The sequence below is a fragment of the Balaenoptera borealis genome (assembly GCF_965194805.1).
Source record: "Balaenoptera borealis genome assembly, chromosome: 2".
NCBI classification, from domain to species: domain Eukaryota; kingdom Metazoa; phylum Chordata; class Mammalia; order Artiodactyla; family Balaenopteridae; genus Balaenoptera; species Balaenoptera borealis.
Genome location: NC_138867.1, coordinates 38,063,088 through 38,089,037, shown reverse-complemented (window position 1 = coordinate 38,089,037; position 25,950 = coordinate 38,063,088). Strand labels below are relative to the sequence as shown.

The window sequence follows — 25,950 nt, the reverse complement described above, 5'->3', positions numbered from 1 at the left end:
AACCACTAAACTGTTCTCCATCTTTATAATTTTGTCATCTTTATAACTTTGTCATGTATAAATGGAATCATACAATAACCTCTTGAGATTACGTTCTTTTAACTCAGCATAATTCCCTTGAGAGCCATCAAAGCTGCATTTATCAGTGGTTTTCTTGCTGAGTAGTATTTTATGGTATGAATACCACCGTTAAACCATTCACCTGTTAAAGAATTTATGGTGTTCCCCGTTTGGGCTATTATGAACAAGACTGTTATAAAAATGTGGGTACAGGTTTTCGTGTGAACATAAATCTTCATTTCTCTGGAATAAATGCCTAATTTGGGCTGCTTTAACAAAAATACCACAGACTGGGTGGAAGCACATCACTTAGCTGGTTTCACAGGTTCACAGCTGGAGAGGACCTTCACCACTTTATCATAAGGATTGCCTTTTCTCCGTTGTCCAAAAACAACTTTATTTCTGTCTGATACCTCATCAGAATCACCTTTAGTGTCCATATTTCTAACAACATTCTGTACATGATTATTTGTATACTCTAAGAAGATGGAAGCTTTCTCTACAGCTCTCCTCTTTTCCTTTCTCAGCCCTGACCAGCATTACCATTAACAACCCCTTCATGGCAATGTCGACTTTTTCTAGCATGCATCAAAAACCACTACCAGCCTGTACCCATTAACCAGTTCAAAAGCCTCTTCCACATTTTTAAGGTATTTGTTACAGTTGCACCCCACTTCTGAGTATCAGATTCTTTCTTAGGGTTCTTCAGAGAAAGAGAACTAATATATATATATTATATATAATATATATATATATGATTTACTATGAGGAATTGGCTTATGTGCTCAAGGAGGCTGCGAAGTTCCATGATTTAATGTCTGCAAGCTGGAAACCCAGGAAAGCTAGTAGTGTAGTTCTAGCCTGAATCTGAAGACCTGAGAATCAGAGCAACAACAGTGTAGAAAAATCCATTCATGTTGTCCGCAAGACCACTTTTCATATGTCATGAGAATAGGGCTAAAGTTATATAACAGTAAATAGGGAGAGGCAAAGGACAACATCTCAGTTATCTAACTTGTCTAACAAAAGGGACTGTAAAGATACCCTGATGTCACCATGGATGCAGAATAGCCTCATCCTCAGATAAGAAAGTCTTAGGTAAGGAAAAGGAGTTAGGCATCATAAAAGTTCTAAGGGGAAATAAAGGGTGGTGAATGCAAACAAAAGCCTGAGACAGGATTGGAGCACCTGCTTTAGTGGAACATATAGGATAACTCTGTTGTTGAGTGTACAGTTTGTGCGGCTTTCCTATGCAGTAGAAAAGACCGGGCAAGAAGTGACTGACGACTACTTAAAAAAATGGATTTTTATGTTATTGGCATTACCTCATCTAATTTTTAAATTGTAATCTTGTCTTGTCTTTGTAATATATGCTCAGTGCTACAACATACTTACTTTATACATGAGGAAACTGAGGCCCAGGGAAGCTAAATCCCTTACTTACCCAAGACCACACAGGCATTAAGGGTCTAGGCCAGGATCCAAACCAATGCTCTGGTCTACTTTGAACCCTACATTCTTTCTCAGCACCAAGGAACCACACTTTGTGCTGGCTTCCTTCCCTGACTTCATTATTTTTGCCAACAATCAACAGCATGAATCATTTATTCACGATTGCCTTCATCAGAGCCATTTTCCTCTTTCATTTAGGTGAAGATGTCAGTGTTTTCTTCATTAGCAAGAAGAGAAAATGGTTAAAAAGAGTTTTCTTAACTGAAATGATTCTCAAGATGACAATGGTGAAAAACATTAAGGCTTGCTTAAAATACAGGGCTACAATCAATTTGTGGAGATGTTTCAATCTAACAGTAAAGAAATCATTTTTCCCCCCTCCTTTTCATTACTTATATTCATCCTTCATTTGGCTTGAGCACCGTCAGGACTGATTAAAACAATAATTTACACATAAATAATGTCTAGAACTTTGTTGTGCAATGCGGTAGCCACTAGCCACAGGGGGCTATTGAGCACCTGAAATGTGTCTAATCCCAAGTGAGATATGCAGAAAATGTAAAATACACTTTGGATTTTGATTAGTATGAAAAAAGAGAAAATCTCATTAATATCTTTATATTAATTACATGTTGGAATGATGCCATTTGGGATCTATTGGGTTAAGTAAACTATATTATGAAAATTAATTTCACCTGTTTCTTTTCACTCGTGTAATGTGCCTTCTACAAAATTTATAATTACATAAGTGGCTTGCATTTGTGGTTCGCATTATATTTTGATTGGACGGCACTGGTAGAAGATGAAAAGGAGGAGAGTTTCATTGAAAGGTAGGGTATTTTCTTAAAATTTCTGGAGGGGAAGAGAAAAGGGAAGAGAGTAAAGCTTGGTCACAGTGTGACCTACTGTGATAAATATCTACAGTGAATTGAGATGGGCCGGGGTGGGGGGCATTTTTGATTCTGTTCCTACTCCCCTCCCCGCGGCTAACGTAGCAGGTGTCAGAGCAGCTTCCAGAGCCCCCTTCCCGACCAGTCCTCCGGTCTCGCCGGCGCCGGGTCATTGAACACACCTGCGCGTCCGCGAACCCTGGCTCTGGCTCCACGCCCCCTCCCCGCGTATTTTTATTTTCCTGGCATCAACCGTCAGTGTCTGACTTCTCTCCATAGAGCCTCGTGTAGGCCGGGCCCGCCAGGGGTAAGCGCCCCCTCTGCCCCGAGCCCGGCCCCGGGAACCGACATGCCCTCGCCCGGCCCGAGGCGAGCAGGGCTGTCCAGCGGTCTAGCTGCCCCTCTCCCGGCGGCCTGCAGGGCCGCGGCTGCCGGCCCGCTGCGAACAGGGCCTCCGGGCCGCGGGGGGCCGCTGTGACCCGCCTTCGCCCCCGACGCGCCGAAGGCGGGGGAGCTGGGTTTTGGGGGAGAATCAGAAAGCGGAGGGTAGCCGTGGGGGCCGGGCGCTCCGGTGCGGCGGCCTTGGCGGGTGCTTCAGCTGCCGTCCGCTCCGCCGAAGCGCGGAGCAGGGGCCCGCCGCCCTCCTCCTCCATGAGGCCCCAGTGAGCTCGGCGGCGAGAGCCGGCCTGCGACGCCTCTCCCGGCGTCCTCTTCCGAGCGCAGCGGCGGTGGCCCCCGCAGCAGGAGGAGGAGGAGGAGCATGTCGGACGGTTTCGATCGGGCCCCAGGTGCTGGTCGGGGCCGGAGCCGGGGCCTGGGCCTGGGCCGCGGAGGGGGCGGGCCTGAGGGCGGCGGTTTCCCGAACGGAGCTGGGCCTGCTGAGCGGCCGCGGCACCCGCCGCCGCCGCAGCCCAAAGCCCCGGGCTTCCTGCAGCCGCCGCCGCTGCGCCAGCCCAGGACGGCCCCGCCGCCAGGGGCCCAGTGCGAGGTCCCCGCCGGCCCCCAGAGGCCTCCCCGGCCCGGGGCGCTCCCAGGTACGGAGCCGCTCTAGGGGACCCCGTCCTCCTGGGCCAAACGCTTCCCCACGGCCCTGCGCCCGCGCGCGAGGGTGGCGCTCTGTCTCCTCTTTCCTCCCGGTTCCCCGAAAGCATTCCCCGAGGGGCCCGGTTGTTACGGGGTGGGGACGGGCCCGGAACGTGGTTTGGAAGGTGGCCGTTGGAATCCTTTGTGCGCCCCGGCTGGGGGAGGGGCCCGGTGCGCGGTCTCCCGAGTTCTGTTGTCCCGCGAGGAAGTAAAAATCGCCTCCCCCTCCCCAGCCCCCGAGAGGGAGGCCTTAGGCGGGCAACCACCTCTTTTTAACCGACTTTAAAAAAAAAAAAAAAAAAGAAGCCCTCAAGTGTTTATTCAGGACGCAGGTCTGTTCATAAATGAGCTAAAGCAAGTCTATTGTTCCTTTTTGTAGGCTCTCTGCACATATCCTGGCGATAACCTTAAATTTCGTGAGGGTTCTTGTTTGACTTAAAAACCATCCCTGCTCAGATGGCTTCTCAGTGTACTGTAAGTTATACAAGGGAATGAACGCATCTAACACCGATTTTTTTTTTCCTTTCTCAGAACAAACGAGGCCCCCGAGAGCTCCACCTAGTTCGCAGGATAATAGCCCACAGCAGAATTCGGAGTCAACAATGGCTAAACCCCAGGTGGTTGCAGCTCCTGTGTTAGTGTCTAAGCTGTCTGTGAACGCCCCTGAATTTTACCCATCAAGTTATTCTTCTAATTATACAGTAAGTACACTTTTACTGCAACCCTAGGTTAATATTATTGGAATAATATGGTTATTGCATCATTTATCAGTATACTGGTGTGCTTTCTGTACCACACATAAAACATTTTATGGATTTATTGAAATCATGAAACAAAATTGATTCAAGAATGTATTTTGTAGTTATTATATTCAAGGTATCAGAATGTAAGCTTGAGAGTAGACAATCTTGTCTGTTTTGTTCACTGCTATATTTCCAGCATCTGTAGACTATCTCTAGGCTAATAAATTTAAGGCGGTCAAGGACATCTTCAGTCTATAAAACTAAAGTCTGTGTCCTGACTTTATGGACAACCTATAGAATAGTGGCCTGGCAAAGTTAATTTTTGATTTTAGCAGGACAGCTGAATACTCATTGGTAGCTTCAGGGTAAATTATCAGTGGTTTTGCTGCAGACTAATTCAGGTAGGTTTTTGAATGTTGAGAAATACACATCTGGGCTCTGTTATGTTAAAATAGAAGTGTTTCTGGTTCTAATTAACAGTTATGTAGAAATGTAGGGAGTTTTGATGAAGTGTTTTAAACTTTTGATAAAGTATTTTAAACTTTCAGAGTCATCTTTGTCAATAACGTAAGAATTTTAGAAATTGATCACACTTAAATGGCAGGAAAAAATGCCAAGCACAATTGGGATATATAGAAAGGAATTTGTTTTGCTATGTAAATGCTTAGCAATTAATTGTAGATAAGTAGGGCAGGGACCATTCTGGATTGAAGAAATGATAATACTTTAGCATAAGTCCTATTTTTCCTGTCTTCATTTTTTGACATGTAATATACAGAATAGTGTACATTACATTATCAACATCCCCAAAGCCCGCTCTGTCCCCTTCTAATCATTACTGCTCTCCAAAGGTCACCGCTATTTTGCTTTAACAATAGTTTTGCCTCTGTTAAAAGTTCATATAAATGGAGTCATATAAAATATATTTTTCTTTCATTCAATATCAAAATTAATCCATATTGTAGCATGTAATTGGAGGTGACTAATTCTCATAGCATTCCATTGTGTGAATATTTGTCTGTTGATGAACATTTGGGTAGCTTTCACTTTTGGGCTTTTAAAATTAGGACTGCTATTCTTGTCCATGCCTTGGTGGACATTTGCCCTTGTTTCTGTTTGGTATATACCTAGGAGTGGAGTTGTTGGGACTAAGGTAGCCAGCTTTAGTAGACTGCCAAATATTTTTCCAAAGAGACTGTTCCAATGTATGCGTTGAGTACTGTTTGGTTTCCAGTCGCTTTAGTTCCTTGCCAGCACTAGGTATTTGCTATTTAAGTTTAGCCATTCTGGTGGGTGGGTGTTAGTTTTTTAATTTGAATGTACCTGATCAACTAATGGTGGCACAACTTTTTTTGTTACTTTTGGGGGGAGAATGGGGGGACTTGACTTCCATATTTGATAGAAAGCATGGGAAAGCTTTATTCCATATTTTAGAAACTTCATGCATCTTAGACTGCATTAAGAAGAACTTTGGGGCTAGAGAGGGGAAAATATAGGCATAGTAGGAAGAGCAATTGATTTGGGGTGGAATGGGCCATCAATCAGGTAAAGTAGAAATGAGAGCAGCTGGATTCTTGCCCCAAAACTGTATTTGGCTTAGAGAAGAAGGGAACCACTGGAGAGCTGTGAGTAGTTGAATAACTCTTAAGGATACTTACCTTAAGAACCACAAATGGTTCCTCATTTGTTTGTCTTCCTGTTGATTTGGGCTATCTTATGGTGGGAGGGATGCAATTTTTTTTTTGCTGTTCTTTACCAACTAGTTTTATACATAGTTCAAGTGATTCCTGAGAGCAATGTGTTGAGCCATGTTAGTCCACTTCCTTTGAGCCACTGCCATCTTTTAGGCGCTCCTTGGTCTCCTCAGCTCCTGCTGCACTCATTTTGCCAGAAAAGATTGCAAACTGGAAGCCTGTGGCTCACGTGTACCCAGCAGGTGTGTCTTTTTTGGCCCTGAGTATTTTTAAAAGGGGCTTTATAATTTACCAGTACTTAAATTAGATATTGCAAATCTGAATTTTTTGGTTTCTCTTGAAATTCATAAGATCTGGCCATACTGGACTGCTGTTTTGATAGAGCAAAGTTGGCTGGAGCTGAATAGAGGCAGCCCCTTTATATGGAATGTGTAAGCTCTAATTTGCTCACTGGCTTACTTCATTTGCCTGTAATCCACCTGGATTCTATAGGCATTCAAGCTTGCTACCCCTGCCCTGATATATTTTCAGGCCTTACCCTTTTACCCTCTGTCAAAGCTAGGAATTTTTCTCAATCCAGTTAGTCACAGAACAGCAAAATCCTTGTTTTTCCCGAGTCTTGGGATAAAATCTGGTTATGAGGGAAACTTTTCCTTGTAGTAACCGTAATCCAAAGTCACTCACTCATTAAGAAATAGTTGAGGGCTTCCCTGATGGCGCAGTGGTTAAGAATCTGCCTGCCAATGCAGGGGATGCAAGTTTGAGCCCCACATGCCGCGGAGCAACTAAGCCCATGCGCCACAACTACTGAGCCTGTGCTCCAGAGCCTGCGAGCCACAACTACTGAAGCCCGCGCGCGTAGAGCCCGTGCTCGGAAACAAAGAGAAGCCTCCGCAATGAGAAGCCCACACACTGCAACGAAGAGTAATCCCTGCTTGCCGCTAGAGAAAGCCTGCATGCAGCAATGAAGACCCAACGCAGCCAAAAATAAAATAAATAAATAAATAAAAAGTCGGATGCTTACCACGAGTCAAGGGCTGGGGATACAGCAGTGGATAAAATAGACAAAAATTCTTGTCTTTGTAGAGCCTCTATTCTAGTGGTCTCCTAGCTGGGTTTCCAGAAATTCCTTGAGTCTGCTTTTGTTATACACATGAGAAGCTATTGCCTGGTATCATTGAGCTGGATCTGCTCTCAAGAATGCATGCTTTTAAAATTTTTTCTGATAGTCTTTTGCTGTGCTTTCATAACCCTTCTAAAACTCCAAGCCCTTTTATCTTCAATCCTTCCTCTAATGCCACTGCTAGAATTTTACTGCTTTACATGCCTTCTTACCAATGAGTTGCTCTATCCATCTGTTCCTGGCCATTGCTTCTTCTCAGGTAAACCATTACATCTTGAATATTTAATCACAGTTCACTTACGAGAACCAAAAATTCCACATAGGAGTTGATAAAGCATTTATTAAGAGACAACCCCCCCCCACCCCCATGTGCACAAAAAATCCCAGCTTTTGCTAAGAACACCCTCCTTCAACTTACTGCCCAGTTTCTCTCCTGCCTTTCAATAGTGATGTTCTCCAAAATGAAAAATTATTCACTGTTGGTACCACTTTACTTCTCGCTGACCGTTCAAACCTCTGCAGACTGATCCTCTTAATTGTTCTGATACTATTTTTGTGACAGATGCTGATGTTGTTTGGGTTTTAAAATCTATCGTCCTCTTAAACCTCATCTAAATAGACTTTGTTGACCACAGTATGATCTGTAAGGTTTAATTCCCAGTGTGGGTCCTGTTCTAGGTGCCAAGGGTACCTTTTCAGTCTTTCAGGATTTCCTCCTTTTTATAAAAACTGAATATTTAAGATAACTAACTAATTTTCTCAGTTTTTTTCTCTGTGTGCATAGTTCTGATTCCTAACACTCTGCAACCATCATTCTCTCAGATTTCAACCAATGAAATTATTCTGTAGCATTTGCTATTATGAGCACCTCTTCTCATTTACCTTTTCCTTTGGCTTCTGTGGCAGTACTTCATCCTCCCAACTTTGAGACCATTCCTCCTTCCCTCAGAATGCAGGCTCTGAGGTTCTGTCTTTTGTCTGTTTTATTACCTCCCTTAGTGATACTAGAATCCCCTAGAATCTGACCATCACCAACCTGCCTGTTGATAACTCTGGAATCTAATTCTTCCTCTTAACCCCAGGCTTGTGTTTCCATTTGTCTTGACCTCTTCTGAGGATCTCACATTCAAACTCAAGAACGAAAAAGAATTTATCTTTTGCAAACCTCTTCTTATACTTTTATATTCTAACTAGCTGCTCAGGCTAAAAGCTTGTGGTGTATTGACTCACTTTCCTCCTTCACACTCTTGCCCGCTTTCAATCAACTTAACTAAAATAGTCTCGACTATTCCACCTAAGTGATCATTTCCTTTTATCCCCACTGCTTTGGATTAGGTTCTCATCTCTTGACAATGTATTCAAAGTACCTACTGGGAAGTGAGTTTTCTTTTTTGTTGTTGTTTTTGTTTTTTTGTTTTTTTTAAATTAATAGACTATTTTTTTAGAGCAGCTTTAGATTCACAGCACAGCTGATTGGAGAGTACAGAGAGTTCCCATATACCCCTATCCCCCCATATGCACCGCCTCCCCCCGGAAGTAAGTTTTCTAGTTGATGTCCCTCCTAACCTCTTGTCACAGAACTCTTTCTAAAAAAAATAAATCTTAAATATTCCTCTGCTTGGAAGCCATTTGACTTCACATTGAAGACTGAAGAAATGTATACTTTAAAAAATCTGGGGGCTTCCCTGGTGGCGCAGTGGTTAAGAATCTGCCTGCCAATGCAGGGGACACGGGTTCGAGCCCTGGTCTGGGAAGATCCCACATGCCGCGGAGCAACTAAGCCCGTGAGCCGCAACTATTGAGCCTGCGTGTCTGGAGCCTGTGCTCCACAACGGGAGAGGCCGCAACAGTGAGAGGCCCGCGCACCGCGATGAAGAGCGGCCCCCGCTCGCCGCAACTAGAGAAAGCCCTCGCACAGAAACGAAGACCCAACATAGCCAAAAATTAATTAATTAATTAATTAAAATAATAACTCTGATAATGTTTAAAAAAAATCTGTTACTAGAGAACTAATACAAGCTTCGATTCAAACACATTGGAGTGCTCATCTGTTCAGAATACTCTGTGTCTCCCTTTTTGCTTGAAACAACAGGCTCTGAATCCCCTTTTCAGCTTTATTCAGAACAGCTCTACTTTCCTCTTTTACTTTCACACTTCAAATTCTCTTAAAAGAGTTATGCTTATTTGGAAAAAGAAAGACTGAAATCAGTGTTCTAAACTGCATTTTGCCACAATGAATGACGTTTGATAGGAACAGTTAGGAAATCAGTACCATCAACTGGGACCTGTAGACTTCCTGCTTTTCATTGTCATTAATAGTAGGATACTACAAATCTGTAAAACTCTAAACTGTATATCAGAAACTTAAACTAGTTTTTAATTGTAAAATTCACACATGTTTGTGGTTAACATTAAGTAATTATTTAATATACATGCATTTATAATGCTTAACTGCTTTCACAATTTCATAATAAAGGGTCGGTATTTATAACATAAATGTTTCCTCACTCCAGATGTAACTACTGTTATCCCTTGTCTGTCTTCCCAGAAATTTTTATTGGCTGTAAGTCTCTCTAAAAATTAAATAGTACTAAAATATGGCTCTGTGTTCTTTTAATTAAAAGGTTGGGAACTACTTAAAGGTGATAGTGGTATATTTTTTAAAAAATTTTATTGGAATATAGTTAATTTACAATGTTGTGTTAGTTTCAGCAAAGTGAATCAGTTATACATATACATATATCCACTCTTTTTTAGATTCTTTTCCCATATAGGTCATTACAGAGTATTGAGTAGAGTTCCTTTTGCTATACAGTAGGTCCTTATTAGTTATCTGTTTTATATATAGTAGTGTGTATATGTCAATCCCATTCTCCCAGTTTATCCCTTCTCCCTCCTTTCCCCCCTGGTAGCCATAAGTTTGTTTTCTACATCTGTGACTCCATTTCTGTTTTGTAAATAAATTCATTTGTGTCATTTTTTTAGATTCCACGTGTAAGTGATATCATATGATCTTTGTCTGACTGACTTCACTTAGTATGATAATCTCTAGGTCCATCCATGTTGCTGCAAATAGCATTATTTCATTCTTTTTTATGACTGAGTAATATTCCATTGTATATAAGTACCACATCTTCTTTATCCATTCATCTGTCGATGGACATTTAGGTTGCTTCCGTGCCTTGGCTATTGTAAATAATGTTGCTATGAACATTGGGGTGATAGTGATAGATATTAATTGGAAACTGTTGCAACTATCAAGATTGGCTGCAAACTTGGACATAGCAAGTCTCCTACCACTGTACACTATGATATTTTATAGTCACTTAACTATATATTTATTTCCATGTCCTTGGGGATTGACAGATGACAAACTTTTTTTTTCAATATAGAAATTGTCAAATATCTACAAGTATAGAGAATGGTATAATGAATGCCCATGGCCTCAATAGTTAGCTCCAGGTGGCCATTCTTGTTTCTATATCTCTGGTCCCTCTCCCCCTCCCATTTTGAAACAAATCCTGGATCTTATTGTATCTCTAAATCTTAATTTTGATCTTGGTATTATAATGAAATATTGGTTTAAACTTTATTTCTCAGCCATCTTGTAAATCTACCAGGGGTGAGAAGACAATTCTCTACCCAGCTAGATGAAGCCCTTCTATTATAACATTTTGGCTATTGGGCAAGGAAGAAGTGGACTTAACTTTTTGAAGAAAATAACACATTTTATCAGGTTAAGGATTCTTAAAAATATCATTTGAGCTAGAGACATCCCAACTCAAAGCTGCTTCATGTTTTTTTAGCCAGTTGCATGGATTAATTTTTTTTTTTTTAACATTTTGATCTATAGGAATCCTATGAGGATGGTTGTGAGGATTATCCCACTTTGTCAGAATATGTTCAGGATTTTTTGAATCATCTTACAGAGCAGCCTGGCAGTTTTGAAACTGAAATTGAACAGTTTGCAGAGACACTGAATGGCTGGGTTACAACAGATGATGCTTTGCAAGAACTTGTGGAACTCATCTATCAACAGGTAGGTTGGCTAATAGCATGGGGCAGTCACTGGATAGCTTCCTTGAAGCCCGAAGGTGGTGGCTGCTCCTTGAGGGGGGCCAGGGACATGTTCACCAGCCTCCACACTCCTTGACTCTTTATGGTTCATGAGAGCTTTTAAGTCTCTGTTGTACAGAATTTCTGTAGTTAGGGATCCAGGACTAGAGCCAGACTGCAAATTTTCCTGTGTAGCCAAGGCTCTGTACAGGCAGTTAGAAGGAGCTTTGGACACTTCTGAGGACACTACATGAGTATCATGCCTTTTTTCCAAACCTCTGTTTTATAAGGATCTGCCATTATTGGAGTAGGGGAGAAAAAAAGTCATGGGAGAACTTTTTTGCCTCATAAATGATTCTTTATTTAAAAAAAAAAAAAAAAAAAGGACCACAAAACACCTTGATTTAAGTCTTAACATTTCTGCTTGTCTTTAAAAATGTCAAGGATTTACATCTCAATTCCTTTAAAAAATCTAATGTCAGTCTAGGTTGTTCACACAGTTTAGTTTTAATTCTAGCATATTGGTCATTGACACATTAACGCTATTTTAAGGGGGAAAAAATAGACAACACTCAATTTTGAAGACAAATTTAAGGTCAGTGAGGAGACTGGCCAGAAACAGAGTAGGAGATAAACGCCACCAAAGGTTATATTTCTGTTTCAGTCATTGCTGAAAGAGCAGCTCAAACTTGGAATATATGTAAGGGTGACTTATGATAGCAGGTTGTTTTTTTGTGTTTTCGTAATCCTACCTAGTGTTTCATTTGACTACTTTTCCAGTTTGTTCTGCATTGTTACTGGACCCCAGTATTACCTGGCTAACTCTTAGATTTCTGAAAATGCCTGAGGTTTTAGGAAGATAGAACTGCTCTATTTGTCCTGATTCCTACTTTTGCCATCTAAATGGATTAAAAAGGAACATTAGATAAGAAAATGGAAGAATTTTACTTTTTTCTTTTTGCTTTTCTGGCTCTATTTAGTTTCAGCCCTTCAGTAGGCTGCTTGATTATAGTTCTTATATCAGAATTATATTATTATTATAGTTCTTAATATGCTCGTATTATATCAGGGTTGGTTAGAAAGGCTCTAACCTAACAAACTACAATTTCTGTGATTGTCTCAAAGCCAACGCTTCAAAGATGTACTTAGTATTATTTTAAGTTCTAACATTCTATGGTCAGTGATATAGATTTACCAACAGTTCTTAAGTTTCATTGAGGGAATTTACTCATAGCACCTAACGAGAGAAGACCTATTGTTTAAAAAAAAAAAAAGGCAGATTAAACGTACATATTCAATTTTGATTCCTCACCAAATACTATTAAAATGACAGTGTGGGGATTTTAAAACACCAAAAGCCCATAAGGACTTCTACGGCGAAAGGAGATAGAAGTACCCATTTTGGAGACTAGAACACAGATGGGTGAGTGGTAGCTGACCTGGCGGGTTTTTTAAAAAGTTGAATTCCAAGCCAGTGGGGAAAGTCGAGAATCACCCTGATTTATGATGCAGAATCTCCAAAAAGGTTCTAGGATAAGGATGGAATGAGGCTAAAAAGATTGCTTGAAAATCTAAAAAAATTAGACTGTCTAGATCTTTTTGCACTGAGTAACCAGTTTGAAGTTTTATCATAATCCTTCTTGAAGTTATTGAAGAAGGTACTCCACCAAAAGGACGATTTAAGGATGAAAACATGGGAACTAGGAAACAGGGAATTTTACAGGAGAGGCTAAGTGAATCATCCAGATGATGGTGAAAGGAGATCCCAAGATAGTAGCCATGCACATAGTAGGCCTAGAGGTACAAGGCTTCGCTGGAATCGGGCAGAATGCTCCAGGAAAGACTTCCCTGGTAAGATGAGCACACTCCCTTATGTTTGAAGATATTAAGAAGAACAAACTAATGAGAAGTCAGTGAGAAATAATATTTAAAAAGTAGAAAAAATTAAGTCTAGGGAAAACAAGGTTGTGCAAGAGAAGAGAAATCAGCATAATACATGGTACAGCTGTAAAGGGAAACACAAAACTAATTAAAAAAATCACGGTGTATCTATAGTTATACCATAGTGGAATGAAGTAAGGTTAAACAGGGTGTAAAGTAAATGCTCATCTTCCTTCGTGGGGAGCTAGTAAGAAATGGCTAAACTCAAATCATGGAGCATGGAGATAACGGAGGTTAAAACCTTTTCAGCTGAAAGAATTGAAAGTGGTTGTCTATGGAAGTAAAATTGAGGTATAGCAGGGAAGCAGGAAACTTTAATGACCAGCCTTGTTGTCTTTAAATTTACTTTAAATTTTAAAAGTAAAGGAAAACAGGCAATGCCAATAATGGGAAAAGTATAACTTTTGAATTTCAAGTCTTTTGGGGTACCAGATGCACATACATGAATGTCGGGAGAAATCAGTCTTTCTTCCTTGCTGAGAAATGTACAGGGTCCTGTGTGAGCAAGGAAATAATTAGAAATAAAAAGTTCTAATTATAAAGTACTTACTCCATGCCAGGCAGTGCTAAACACTTGACCTGTAGTTAACTCATTCACTCCTCAGTGGTTGCAAGGTATTACTCTTATCCCCATTTTATACATAGCTTAACAGAGGTTAAATGACTTGTCTAAGGTTGCACATGAGTAACTAGACCCAACATAGGATTGGAGGGGCATCAGGCCATTTGTTAGATCTAGACCCTGGTTAACTGCTACCTTTGTGAGACTGGCCAAGTCCCTTAACCTCTTAATGTGCGTGTTCTACTGTTCTTTAAAAACTGCAGTGAAAGTTAAACTTCCTGAGTATTTCTTTGGCTATGTCACACAGTCTTTGATACTCAGTGTTTTTCCACTGTCTTCTTATTAAAAATAGCTTATTTCTTTTGATTTCCTCTTTTACCCCAAGCATTTGGAGTGTTGTTGAAATGTTAATCTTTTGCATCAGGTACCATTAATTACCTCTTTAGGAATCAAGAAACTGAAGCTCAGGGAGGTTTAGAGATATCCAGGGTCACAAAACAGGCCTGGGATTCTTGTTCTGGACTGCTAGATGCCAAAGTTGGTGCCATCCTATTCCTGAGAAATGCCACAGATCATTAGTTTGGCAAATATACTTCATAATTGGCACTATGCAACTGGGTACATGTACATATTTTGTGCAAAAATTAGTTGGTGTGAAGAGATTTATCTCTTTGCTTTCTGCTAACCTCGGGTAAATGGTGGGGAGAGCTTACCTTAATGTTTTTCTTTGTACTTATTCTGGTTCTTGGTGTAAGGTTGGGAGGGAGAGTTAATATCCTTATGCCTAACAATTACAAATGACTTGTACATTTTTCTGTACAGTTTTGGGGGCAGGAATGTTTTTCCTCTTTAGAATATTGCTGTTAAGTGTTTGCATTAATAACTTGATGTGTCTGTGTCATATAAAACTTTTTTCTTTTTGAAAGGCCACATCTATCCCAAATTTCTCTTACATGGGAGCTCGCCTCTGTAATTACCTGTCCCATCATCTGACAATTAGCCCACAGAGTGGCAACTTCCGCCAATTGCTACTTCAAAGGTTAGTGTGTATATATGAAATTAAAGGAAAACTACTTCTAAATGTACTAGAATTTGACCATTCTTCTTTGCTAAAGACTGTTCTTTATAGAAAGTTGCAGGGGAGAATAGGGCAAACCATTCTTTTTTTTTTCTTTTCTTTTTTAAATTAATTTATTTATTTATTTTTGGCTGCATTGGGTCTTCGTTGCTGTGCAGGGACTTTCTCTAGTTGCAGCGAGCAGGGGCTACTCTTTGTTGTGGTGAGCGGGCTTCTCATTGCAGTGGCTTCTCTTGTTGTGGAGCACGGGCTCTAGGCACGCAGGCTTCAGTAGTTGCAGCTCGCGGGCTCAGTAGTTGTGGTTCGTGGGCTCTAGAACACAGGCTCAGTAGTTGTGGTGGACAGGCTTAGTTGCTCCGTGACATGTGAGATCTTCCTGGACCAGGGCTCGAACCCGTGTCCCCTGCATTGGCAGGTGGATTCTTAACCACTGCGCCACCAGGGAAGCCCGACAGGTGGATTCTTAACCGCTGTGCCACCAGGGAAGTCCAAGGGCAGACCATTCTTATTTGTATAGTATTAAGTTTATAGTCATATATATGCCTTTTTCTTATAATGGTCTCTGCCTTTGGTTTTGTGCCTAGAAAGGCCTTTTCCTTTTCCAAGATCTTAAAAATGGTTACTTTACATATTTTTTAGTACTTTTGGCTTGAGTAAGGATCTAATGTCATTTATTGCCACATGTTTAACCAATTTTTCCCATACCACTTTTTTGAATGATCCATTCCTTATTAGAACTGCTGCCTTTATCACACTACATCCTTATATTTGCATTGATTCTGGACTTTCATTATCTTCCATTCATTACTTGTTCTCTTCCTGTTTTATTACCAGGCTATTAAAAAACTCATTTTTTCACAACTAGTCTAGTTAGTTCCCCATTCGTGTGTGTGTGTGTGTAGTCTTCTTTGCTATTCTTGCATGCTTATTTTCTCTGAACTTTAGAATCAGCATGTGAAATTACACAAATGTTGTTATTTATTTATGTTTTGGGATGACATTGAATTAATGAGCTAATGTAGGGAAATGAATTTTCTTATAATCTGAGTTCTTTTATTCAATAACAAGGTTGTCTTTGAGTTTATTAGAGTTTGCCTGCTAGTTCTTTAAAGATACTTTTAATGGTTGCAAAGTATTCCATCGTGTGGTTAAACTGCACTGGAACAGAATAAAGATTCCAAAAGTACACTCCAGAGACACTTGAAAATTAAGCTTTTAACGAAGGTGACACTTCAGATACATAAGTAAAAGACAAATTGTGCTGCTGACATAACTGGCTAGTCGTTTGGGGGGAAAAAAAACAAAGATGGGTTCCTGTCTTATTCTTTACACCAAAATATATTTCAAATATAAAACTAAAACAGTAAATACTAGGGGAAAAAATGACAAACAAAAATATTAGGTTGGTAAAGCCTTTTTAAGCAGGACGTGATACCTGCAGGCCCTAAAACAAGAGATTAAACTTAATTTCATATAGATTATAATATTGGAGGGGTCATAAATTTATAAGAAGTGAAGTAAAAATAGGGACATTTGTAACACATGGCAGTGAGCTCATTTATTTAATATGAAAAGAGGGGCCTCTTAGGAATGAGTAAGAAAAAGGCCAGAAATATTTCTATTTTTAATAGAAGTATTTGGAATGACTCTGGATAGGTGCAGTTTGGAAAAATATAAATGACAAAGTTACAAAGATATCTAACCTTACATAATAATTAAAGTACAAATTATAGCTTCTGGAAAGATGTGAAAGTTGGTACTTTGAGGAGGTAGGATGGCAGAAAGGCTTGCTTATCTTCCCTTGTGCTACTCACCCCTGGCTCTGCCTTAGAGTTACCTAGAGACTTAAAATGGGGCTAAGCCCCCAGTCTTGGAAATTCTGATATAATTAGACTGAAGGAGAGCGTGGGCATGGTTTGTAAATCTCCCCGAGTGATTCTACTGTGTAGTCATGGTTGAGAATCACTCTTCTGGCTCTTTTGACTCTGTATCCCCTGTGTGTGCTTCTCTAGTACTAGGATACTGTCAAAGCTATCAGCATGGAAAAACACTAATCATATAACAAGTGAAAAGGTCATAATTCTGTTAACTTAAAAATGTAGAATACTTTGAAACCGATAGAAGTTACCTTCATAGCAGTTATTTCTGGGCTGCAGTGTCTTTATTCTTTATATTTTTCTGTTTTAACCTTTTTGAAATAGCCACGTATTGCTTTTATAATTGAAAATCTTTAGCTTAAAGTTTTAGAGTCTTTCACCTAGATAATCAACCATGTACAAGGGTAGGAATTTGCATTTGTACATACATTAACATATATTAATATATAATCTAATAGTCATGGCGATGATAAAACAAAAAGGTCATTTCATCGAAGTTCTTACCAGAAAAGTCGTAAAAGGAAGGACAGAAAGAAAAGCAGCCAGCAAGGTGCTTGGATAACTGAATTGGCATTAATTAACTGATCCTTTCCATTATTAATCAGTGTTCTATTTATAGATATCCCAACTTTTTTTCTGAGGAGGAATTAACTTAGTATGTATGAGAAGATAACCAATATCTTTCCATGTCTGACTCAAACAGCAGATGTTACTCATTTAATATAGCTTGTAAGCATTGGCACAATAAGCTAAGCTGGGTTTATGATTGATACGTAAACTGAACCAAGGTAAATTCTTGGACAAGAAAAGACTTTTTTCTTTAGGTTCTTTTTGAAAAATTTTTAAATTGGTACCTCAGGTATGAAAGCCATTAAGCCTTCATAAGCTGCTCCCTTGGTCTTTAAAAGGAGAACTATCAAAATCAATTTTATAAAACACATGACTTTTCTAGCATGTTCTTACACCTTATCAATAAAAATTTAAAAATCTTTAACACCAAAATGGTGAGCATTAAAAGTACATTTTAAAAATTCATTTTAGTAACAGTAGCTGACACCATAATTCACTGGTATAGACAATGACAGGCTTATTGTGATTATTTTAGATAATAAGAACTATGTAAGCTCTAAGGTGAATGGACCAAGTCAGGGAGAAATCAAACAAGGGAAAATTAATTGACTCCTTTAGTCTCTATTAGAAACAAAGACCCAAACAAAGACCAAATTAATTGCCTTCTATGTTTCTATGTGGTTTCAATTGGGGACTTCTCCTCTTACTTGACTTCTCTGATTTGTATAATAGAAATTATAAGAATAATGGGCTTAATAAGAATTCATTTTCAGCTTAGTTGGATGTCGTCTGTATTTATGTATATATTTTAAAGCTCTGTTCAAAGTTCGTATTTCAGCAAGAGCAGAATATTTTAGAGATACTTCGCATAAAAACAGTGCTTTCTTAAAAAGCCTATGAGGCAATAAATAAGGTGAGGCAGTGAGGTATTTTTGTTTTGTTTTTAGTGCCAGTGTACAGCGAACCTCATGAAATCTGCAGCTGTAACTCGTTACAATTTGTTCTAGTAATAGGTTTATTTTCAGCTATTCTTATCAGTTTCTTAAAACTAGGAATCTTTGTATGAAAAGATAATACATATTCTGATCGCTACAATAGACAGGAACACTTTTTATTTCAGAAAATCAGAGTGTTGGTGCATTGTACTTGCCTCTCTATTGCTTGTGAACAACCAAACTGACAAATGGTCATCTTGTTTGACTATTTAAAAAACAAAGCAATGTGAGATTACAAAAGGTATGTCTTTATTAGATGTCGGACTGAATATGAAGTTAAAGATCAAGCTGCAAAAGGGGATGAAGTGACTCGAAAACGATTCCATGCGTTTGTACTCTTTCTGGGAGAACTTTATCTTAACCTGGAGGTGAGGAGAAATTTTTCTTTTTAGTACTGACAAAGCCTGAGAATATAAATTGATCTCAATAAGGGATTTGTGTTTACTCTTTTGTGACATTAAGAGTGAAATGGGGTATAAAGAAAATAGTCTCAGTACCTACTCATGGTAGTATCTGTCCTCAAATGGAACATATGTACCATTTTGTCTTCCTGTTCATGGGCGGTGTTGGGAGATAGTTACTAAGCATTTTAAAGTCTTTATGTACTTTTGGAAAGCCATGGTTTACATGTGATTTCAAGCTTTTGGAATACAGACAATCACACCTTTTTGAATCCTTGTATCATAAATATTAGCACATTTAGTATGGTGACCCAAAAGCAACTTGCCGCACAGAGCATAAAACTTTGAAGAGGGGAGAGACTAGAGTTTCTGTGTTTTTTGTTTGGTTTTTTTCACCTAATTCACCTACAGTCGTTCTTTTTGGTCCTATTTTATATATTAATCTTCTATATAGAATGTATTTGTGCAAAGTCTACAGCTAAATTGGTGGTATACTTGAGTATATGCTTGCTGGTAGGCAGCATAAGTGCTGAATATTACTTTGTAATGGATTTGCTTGATGTTTTTTTTTTTCCGACTAGTTAGTCCCAGATATCGGTATACCTTCTTAAACCCTGATTTGAGGACTTAGTATTGTAAATACCACTGAAAAGACACACGAATCCACCGTCAAATGTACATCTCAGTCAATGCATCTAAAAGGTCTTTGTCCAGTCTCGTGCCTAATTTACTATCCCTTTTTACCACAGATGGCCTTAATTTTTAAAAAAATCTCATGCCTTAATCTTTCTCAGTTTATTTTTGTATAAGCCAAATAAGAGCACCAATATAAAATGTACCTTAAATGAATTGTCACTTTAAGAACGCAGTTGAACTTCCTGTGTAGAAGTCATGATGATATGTGTGGTGGGAGTTATAAAGATAAGGCATGGCTCCTGAACCTACAGTTCTTCAGGCCAGAGAGCTGAGATACATATTCCATTCTGGTGCAAATTAGAGTCTTTTTAAATAGTGTAAAAAGCAGAAAAAAGCTCTGTGTTCCCAAAAAGGTGTTAATAGGCTAGAGACTGCTTTATGAAGCAGTAATATTAAAGGAGGCTTAAATTATCCTGACCATATGTTTTGTATTGTTTAACTTAAAACACTTGTTTTGCCAGCACTTTGTTAGACCATTTGTATATCTGTGTTATATTTTGGCATAGTTGCTTTTCATTTTCTTTTCCCCAAAAGATCAAAGGAACAAATGGACAGGTTACAAGGGCAGACATTCTTCAGGTCGGTCTTCGGGAGTTGCTGAATGCCCTCTTTTCTAATCCTATGGATGACAACTTAATTTGTGCAGTAAAATTACTGAAGGTAGGTTTTACTTATTTTTTTTCTTAAAATGTAACTGTTTCATCCCTTTAGTGTATAATTTAAAGGAAGGAAAGTACATATAATACACAAATAGATCCAAGAGTAAGTTATTTAAGTTAAATATTGACATTTTACTTTACTCTCGAATTTAAATATTGGAAAGGCAATATATACTTATTGTTTAATATAAGAAGCAAAATTTAGAAGTGAAAAATGGAAGTCCTTCACTCCACCCCATACGTAAAGTCCCTTTCCTTCCTTTCCTCTATCTGCATGTGTGCTCTCATAAGATCTTACTCTGTTGTGGCTTGCTTTCTTACCACCAAATGAAGATCTTGGATTTTTGCATGGCTCTTTCTTCAGTAGCTTCCCAGTGTTCCATTGTATGCATGCACATTGTTTATCCATTCCATCCTTGAACAGTTATTTTCAGTTTAGCCACTGTAGCACTGTCAGTAATCTTTCATTGTATCTTTATATATGCAGTTGTTTATGTAACTTAAATTCTTACCCACAGATTTGGTGGCTCAGTGAGCATGTATACCTTAATTTGATAAGTAATGCCAAATTTCTCTTCCAAATGCTGAGCCAGAGTGTGTTCCCACCAACAGTGAATGAGTATACCTCTTTTCCCATATCCTTATCAGTGATGGATAGAATCAATCCTAGGTTTTATTTTGTCATCGTGATGAGTAAAAACAAAAACCTCACTTTAATTTGCATTTCCGTGACTAAAAGCACTAGTGAATTTAAGCCTTCTTTTGTTTGTAAGCCATTTTTTTAGTTTCTGTGAATTACCTGTTTATATCCTTAACTCATTTTTTCCTGATTGTGTTTTTTAAATTCTAAGTTTCTATACTTGTTGGATGTTGCATATTTCAAAAAGTGATATGTTGATTAAAATTTTATAGCCTTGGTCATATAGCAAACGTGCCATATAGTCATTGGCATATAAAGCCTATGATTAAACTTCTGCTATAGTTCATTCCTTTTCCCTGTCAAGAAAAAGTATAGCGATTCCTGAATATTAGATGGTAGAAAATAATTAGGAATATTTAACTTGCTAAATTCATCTTATTTAAAGAATGCTTTAACTGCTACTAATATCTTTTTAGAATTTCTGTACTTTACTGAATTCTTTATTTTACTGATACTTGCTTTTTTAGTTGACAGGGTCAGTTTTAGAAGATGCCTGGAAGGAAAAAGGAAAGATTGACATGGAAGAAATTATTCAGAGAATTGAAAATGTTGTCCTAGACGCAAATTGCAGCAGGTAGGAAAAGAAGTAATATAGATAGCCAGTAGATCTCAATTCCTTGCTTTTTCTTTGGGGTTGTTTTTAATCTGTTGTGCTTCATCAGAATACTCTTTATAGATCTACAGAAATTTTTTTTTTACCTATGGCTTCTGCTCACCTAGCCACTTTTCTTCAATTATGCTTATAAATGGAAGAAGTTAAGATACTCCTGTGGGAATATGAGTCCATTAAAAAATAAAATGATTAATACTTTTAAGCTCAATAAATATTTGGGTAAAGTATCACTATAAGTCCAGTTGGAGGTATAAACGTGTTAGCAGGATCACACTGCCTTTAAGAACCATATATAGCCACAGTTACGTGGAATAAATTTCAAGCCTGTCTTAAAAAAAAAAAAAGACAACAGGAGCCAGGCAGTGGGGTGCGAGCATGTAGACTTCACCTCAGTGCATAGGAGAGCAGTTCAGACCCTCCGGACAGTGCTGGATGCCGTTGACCAGATGTGGCTCTCAGAGGTGAGGCCTTGGCTCCTCAGTGGGCGGCAGCGAGGGCGTCTGGCCTCAGGAAAGCAGAACCACTGCCAAGCGTAGCGAGGCCCAGTAAAGACCTGAAGGCGCTCCTCTGAAGTCCCCCTGCCTCCAGTGGAGCCCAGTCACGCCGTCCACAGCAACATCAGTGAGAATCGAAGGGATGGAGACCTCGCTGGAGATTAGCTACCCTCCTGTGAGAGTCTGAGGATACTATTACCAGAGCTCTGCCCTTTTGGAAGGAAGAAATAGTTTCCCAGATCAAGGAGAGGAAAGGGGTATTGACTGTAGCCCATGGCACCAACCTCCAGCGGCATTGTCAAGCAGAGAGGGTCTCTGAAGAGGTTGTCATGGAGCTGAGCCTGCTGACTATGAATTGGACCCGAACAGGAAGCCCGTCAAGCCTGTGCAGTTCCTAGGGGATGAGGAGACTGTGTGTAAAGCCGTGGAGGCTGTGGCTGCCCAGGGCAAGGCCAAGAAGTGAGGGCGAGCAGCAGACCAGCTACTCCCAAGGACACCCTCCCTGCCCATCCCATTCCTCTGCACTTCTCCCCTACACATATCAAACTGACCACGTCTGTAAGCTGTAGCTCCAGATGGGGACTAGTGGCTCCCAATTTCATAGTAGCCATTTTTTTCTCTTGCACCCACTCCCTTCATGCAGTCTAGTCAGAATGGCACCTCGGGGGCAGGGTTGTCAGTCCAAGCAAGGGAAGACTTGTCCAAGAGTGTGGACAGGAAGTAATTCAGGGGGGTTAGCTAATGCTTTGTTTATTACTAAGGACCTGCTTGAGTACGGGATGGGGGAACCATGTTAAGGCGTGACCAGCGAGGGAAAGCAAGAGAGCCTATTTATGTTCCCAGGGGCCAGTCCTGTATTATTCTGTAGTCAGGTGACGGGGTGGCTCTAGTCATTCCAGTGGAGAATGAATGTAATATGCGTGGCAATTCAAACAAATGTTTCCTCCCTGGCTCCAGAAGATCGGGATCAATCCTGAATGTTTATGTGTTGTATTTACTTTTACAAAAAAGTATATAATTTTTTTTTAATTTTTTTTAACATCTTTATTGGAGTATAATTGCTTTACAATGTGTTAGTTTCTGCTGTATTACAAAGTGAGTCAGCTATACGTATACATATATCCCCATATCTCCTCCCTCTTGCGTCTCCCTCCCACCCTCCCTATCCCACCCCTCTAGGTGGTCACAAAGCTCTGAGCTGATCTCCCTGTGCTATGCAGCTGCTTCCCACTAGCTATCTGTTTTACATTTAATAGTGTGTATATGTCAGTGCTACTCTCACTTCGTCCCAGCTTTCCCTTCCCCCTCCCCATGTCCTCAAGTCCATTCTCTGCATCTGCATCTTTATTCTTGTCCTGCTCCTAGGTTCATCAGAACCTTTTTTTTTTTTTTTTTTTAGATTCTACATATATGTGTTAGCATATGGTATTTGTTTTTCTCTTTCTGACTTACTTCACTCTGTATGACAGTCTCTAGGTCCATCCACCTCACTACAAATAACTCAATTTCATTTCTTTTTATGGCTAATATTCCATTGTATATATATGCCACATCTTCTTTATCCATTCATCTGTCGATGGACACTTAGATTGCTTCCATGTCCTGGCTATTGTAAATAGTGCTGCAATGAACATTGTGGTACATGTCTCTTTTTGAAATATGGTTTTCTCAGGGTGTATGCCCAGTAATGGGATTGCTGGGTCGTATGGTAGTTCTAGTTTTAGTTTTTTAAGGAACCTCCATACTGTTTTCCATAGTGGCTGTATCAATTTACATTCCCACCAACAGTGCAGAAGGGTTCCTTTTTCTCCACACCCTCTCCAGCATTTATTGTTTGTAGATTAAAAAATTATATAATTAGAAGAAAACCTTCTGGGGTTTCTGATGGCTATTGAAATATTCCCACATGTGGTCAGAAAATAAGCCATTCCTTACACCAACATGGGATAAGCTCCTTGAGTTCTAAGGTGTAGGAGTTCATCCTCTCGTGTGTGTTAGAATCCCTCCGCTGCCTTATCGTTTTATGGCAGTGAAATGCCTCTTGATCACGTCCAAGTGTGTCTTTCACTGTGCCAGATTTCTGAATCATGTTCCAGTTGCTTGGCCTTTCACTTGGGCCCAGTACTCATTTGAGCATAACTGTACTAAATCCTTTTTTCCAGATCAGTATAGTAAAGGAGTGATGTGCATTTTTTTAAAAAGATAAATTTGTGTTATTATAGGAAATGTCTAGAATATCAAAGCATGTTAAATTTTTGAAACAACGTTTTAGGCATCTGTGATATATTAGAGCATGATAACACTTGCTCGTTTTAACTCATTTTCAACTTTTGTCTGCAGAGATGTAAAACAGATGCTCTTGAAGCTTGTAGAACTCCGGTCAAGTAACTGGGGTAGAGTCCATGCAACTTCAACATACAGGGAAGCAACACCTGAAAATGATCCTAATTATTTTATGGTATGCCAGTGTTTGCATTTTAAATTTGGTTATTGCTTGAATTCAATTTTGGCAATTTGTAGATAAGTTACATAAACTTATCTCAGAATTTAATACCTAATAACTCTTTTCACTGGCTTAGAGTCACATGGCAGCCATGGAAGGAATCCTCAATGAAAGGGTAGACTAGACAAAGAGCCATTCACTGGCAAGGGAAATGAATAAGGCTTGACTTGGACTTGGGTGAGTGTAGGGATTCCTCAAAGCAGTTTTTCCAGAGAATTCATGATCAAAGGCCTGCATTTCAAACTTTTACTTGGCATTTTGTAGTAAAGTAAATTAAGAAAATGAAAATGGTTACCAGGCCAGTGATGCCCTGAAGCTCTCGACAGGATCAAACAGAAAGAAACTATGGAGGAATGCTCTTACAATCCAGTCTTGGAATTACTTAAAGAAAAAAATGGTTGCAGGGGGTGGGAACCACAACTAAAAATCAGCTGACACTAAATTACAGTGCACGACACACCAAGTCACCAAGGGTGTGACAGGCGGCAGAGGGTGGGGTTAGACCCACAAGAACTTGAGATAATAGAATAGTAATCTGAAGACCATAGACTTTCCCAGTGAAATGAAAATGGCTGCTAGAAATTTAGTTTTTTGCTTGTTCTTGTATTATCAGGTACAGATGAATGAAATCAGCCATGCTCAATTAATGTGCTTTAAAAAATCAATTCTGAAATGATAACATGTTTTAATCGCTCTGATTCCTCCTAGAATGAGCCAACATTTTATACATCTGATGGTGTTCCTTTCACTGCAGCTGATCCAGGTATGTGGTCTCAGTCATTTCCCGACCATTTTTTGGTAAGATGGTAAATTACAGAAAACCATACCCTCACTGGCACAAAGCTGTAGCTTTTTGAAGAGTTCACATCGTTCTAAAATATAGGGTAAAGGTTTGTCTCACTAGAATATTCTTATAGTTACCACTTGGAACCATTTCAGGTGGAACATTTGATTCAGTATATAGTGTCTTGTCACCCTAACAATGAAGGATTGGAAGAATCCCTCAATTAAATGCACGCATTTTTATTTTATATTTCCTCTAATATTTTGTTTTTATCCTCTAAACCTTCAGGTAGTTACAGTGGAAGGGCAAGATGGTTGTAGTTCACTATATAGTCAGCAGCTTTCATGGTACAGGTTAATACTTGCAGATACTAAGAACTGTGGATCTTATTAATATTTGGTGGGTCAGTTAATTAAAATCTAAATCTCTGCACACTTCCCCTTCCAGAAAAGAGCCGTTTATAGAATGAGTGCTTTAATTGTGATAAACAGAACTGCACTGTGAGCAAGAGAACATTTCCCCACTTTGAGCAAACTTACAACCAGCTTATCAGAATTTTCCCATTTGTTTCCTCTGGATAGCAGGCACTGACTGTCCTATGCCTCGGGCACAAATGGGTAGAAAGAAGAACCGCTTAACTTCTCAATTTTAAATCATGAAATATTCAAAAATATAAAAACCACACACAAAAAAGGGCATATTGATTCACTGTCAAGATTGAACCAATTTCACTTATCAGTATATACTTGGGGTCTTTTCAAAGAAATAAAACCCTTTATAGGTAGTAATAACCATTCTCTGTTTCTATAATTGATACCTCACCTTCAAGTCCAGTCCTTCCATAACTTCCCCCCCAGAGGTAATTACTGTCCTGACATTGGTGTCCTTGTGCTGTCTTTTTACTTCATATATGGCTGTAAATGATAGGTATTACCATACACAGTAGTATTAACCTAAATGGTACCTTATTGTGCAC

At 39.4% G+C, this 25,950-nt stretch overlaps 1 protein-coding gene across 4 annotated transcripts in view; it reads left to right on the top strand.

Annotated features, from left to right (window-relative positions):
• Window positions 1-2,684: 2,684 nt before the first annotated feature.
• PAIP1 (poly(A) binding protein interacting protein 1) overlaps window positions 2,685-25,950 on the top strand; it is a 28,535-nt gene continuing 5,269 nt past the window's right edge. Inside the window, exons 1-9 of one of the 4 annotated variants that reach the window (XM_082382400.1) lie at window positions 2,685-2,709; window positions 4,017-4,186; window positions 10,899-11,084; window positions 14,531-14,643; window positions 18,381-18,492; window positions 19,756-19,881; window positions 21,048-21,154; window positions 24,028-24,145; window positions 24,899-24,953. In XM_082382400.1, coding sequence (XP_082238526.1) covers window positions 4,088-4,186; window positions 10,899-11,084; window positions 14,531-14,643; window positions 18,381-18,492; window positions 19,756-19,881; window positions 21,048-21,154; window positions 24,028-24,145; window positions 24,899-24,953 — 916 coding nt within the window. In that variant the 5' untranslated portion in view covers window positions 2,685-2,709; window positions 4,017-4,087. Of the gene's footprint in view, window positions 2,710-2,898; window positions 3,437-4,016; window positions 4,187-10,898; window positions 11,085-14,530; window positions 14,644-18,380; window positions 18,493-19,755; window positions 19,882-21,047; window positions 21,155-24,027; window positions 24,146-24,898; window positions 24,954-25,950 lie in introns of those variants that run through there. The other 3 variants (XM_082382397.1, XM_082382399.1, XM_082382398.1) reach the window with 3 other exon arrangements.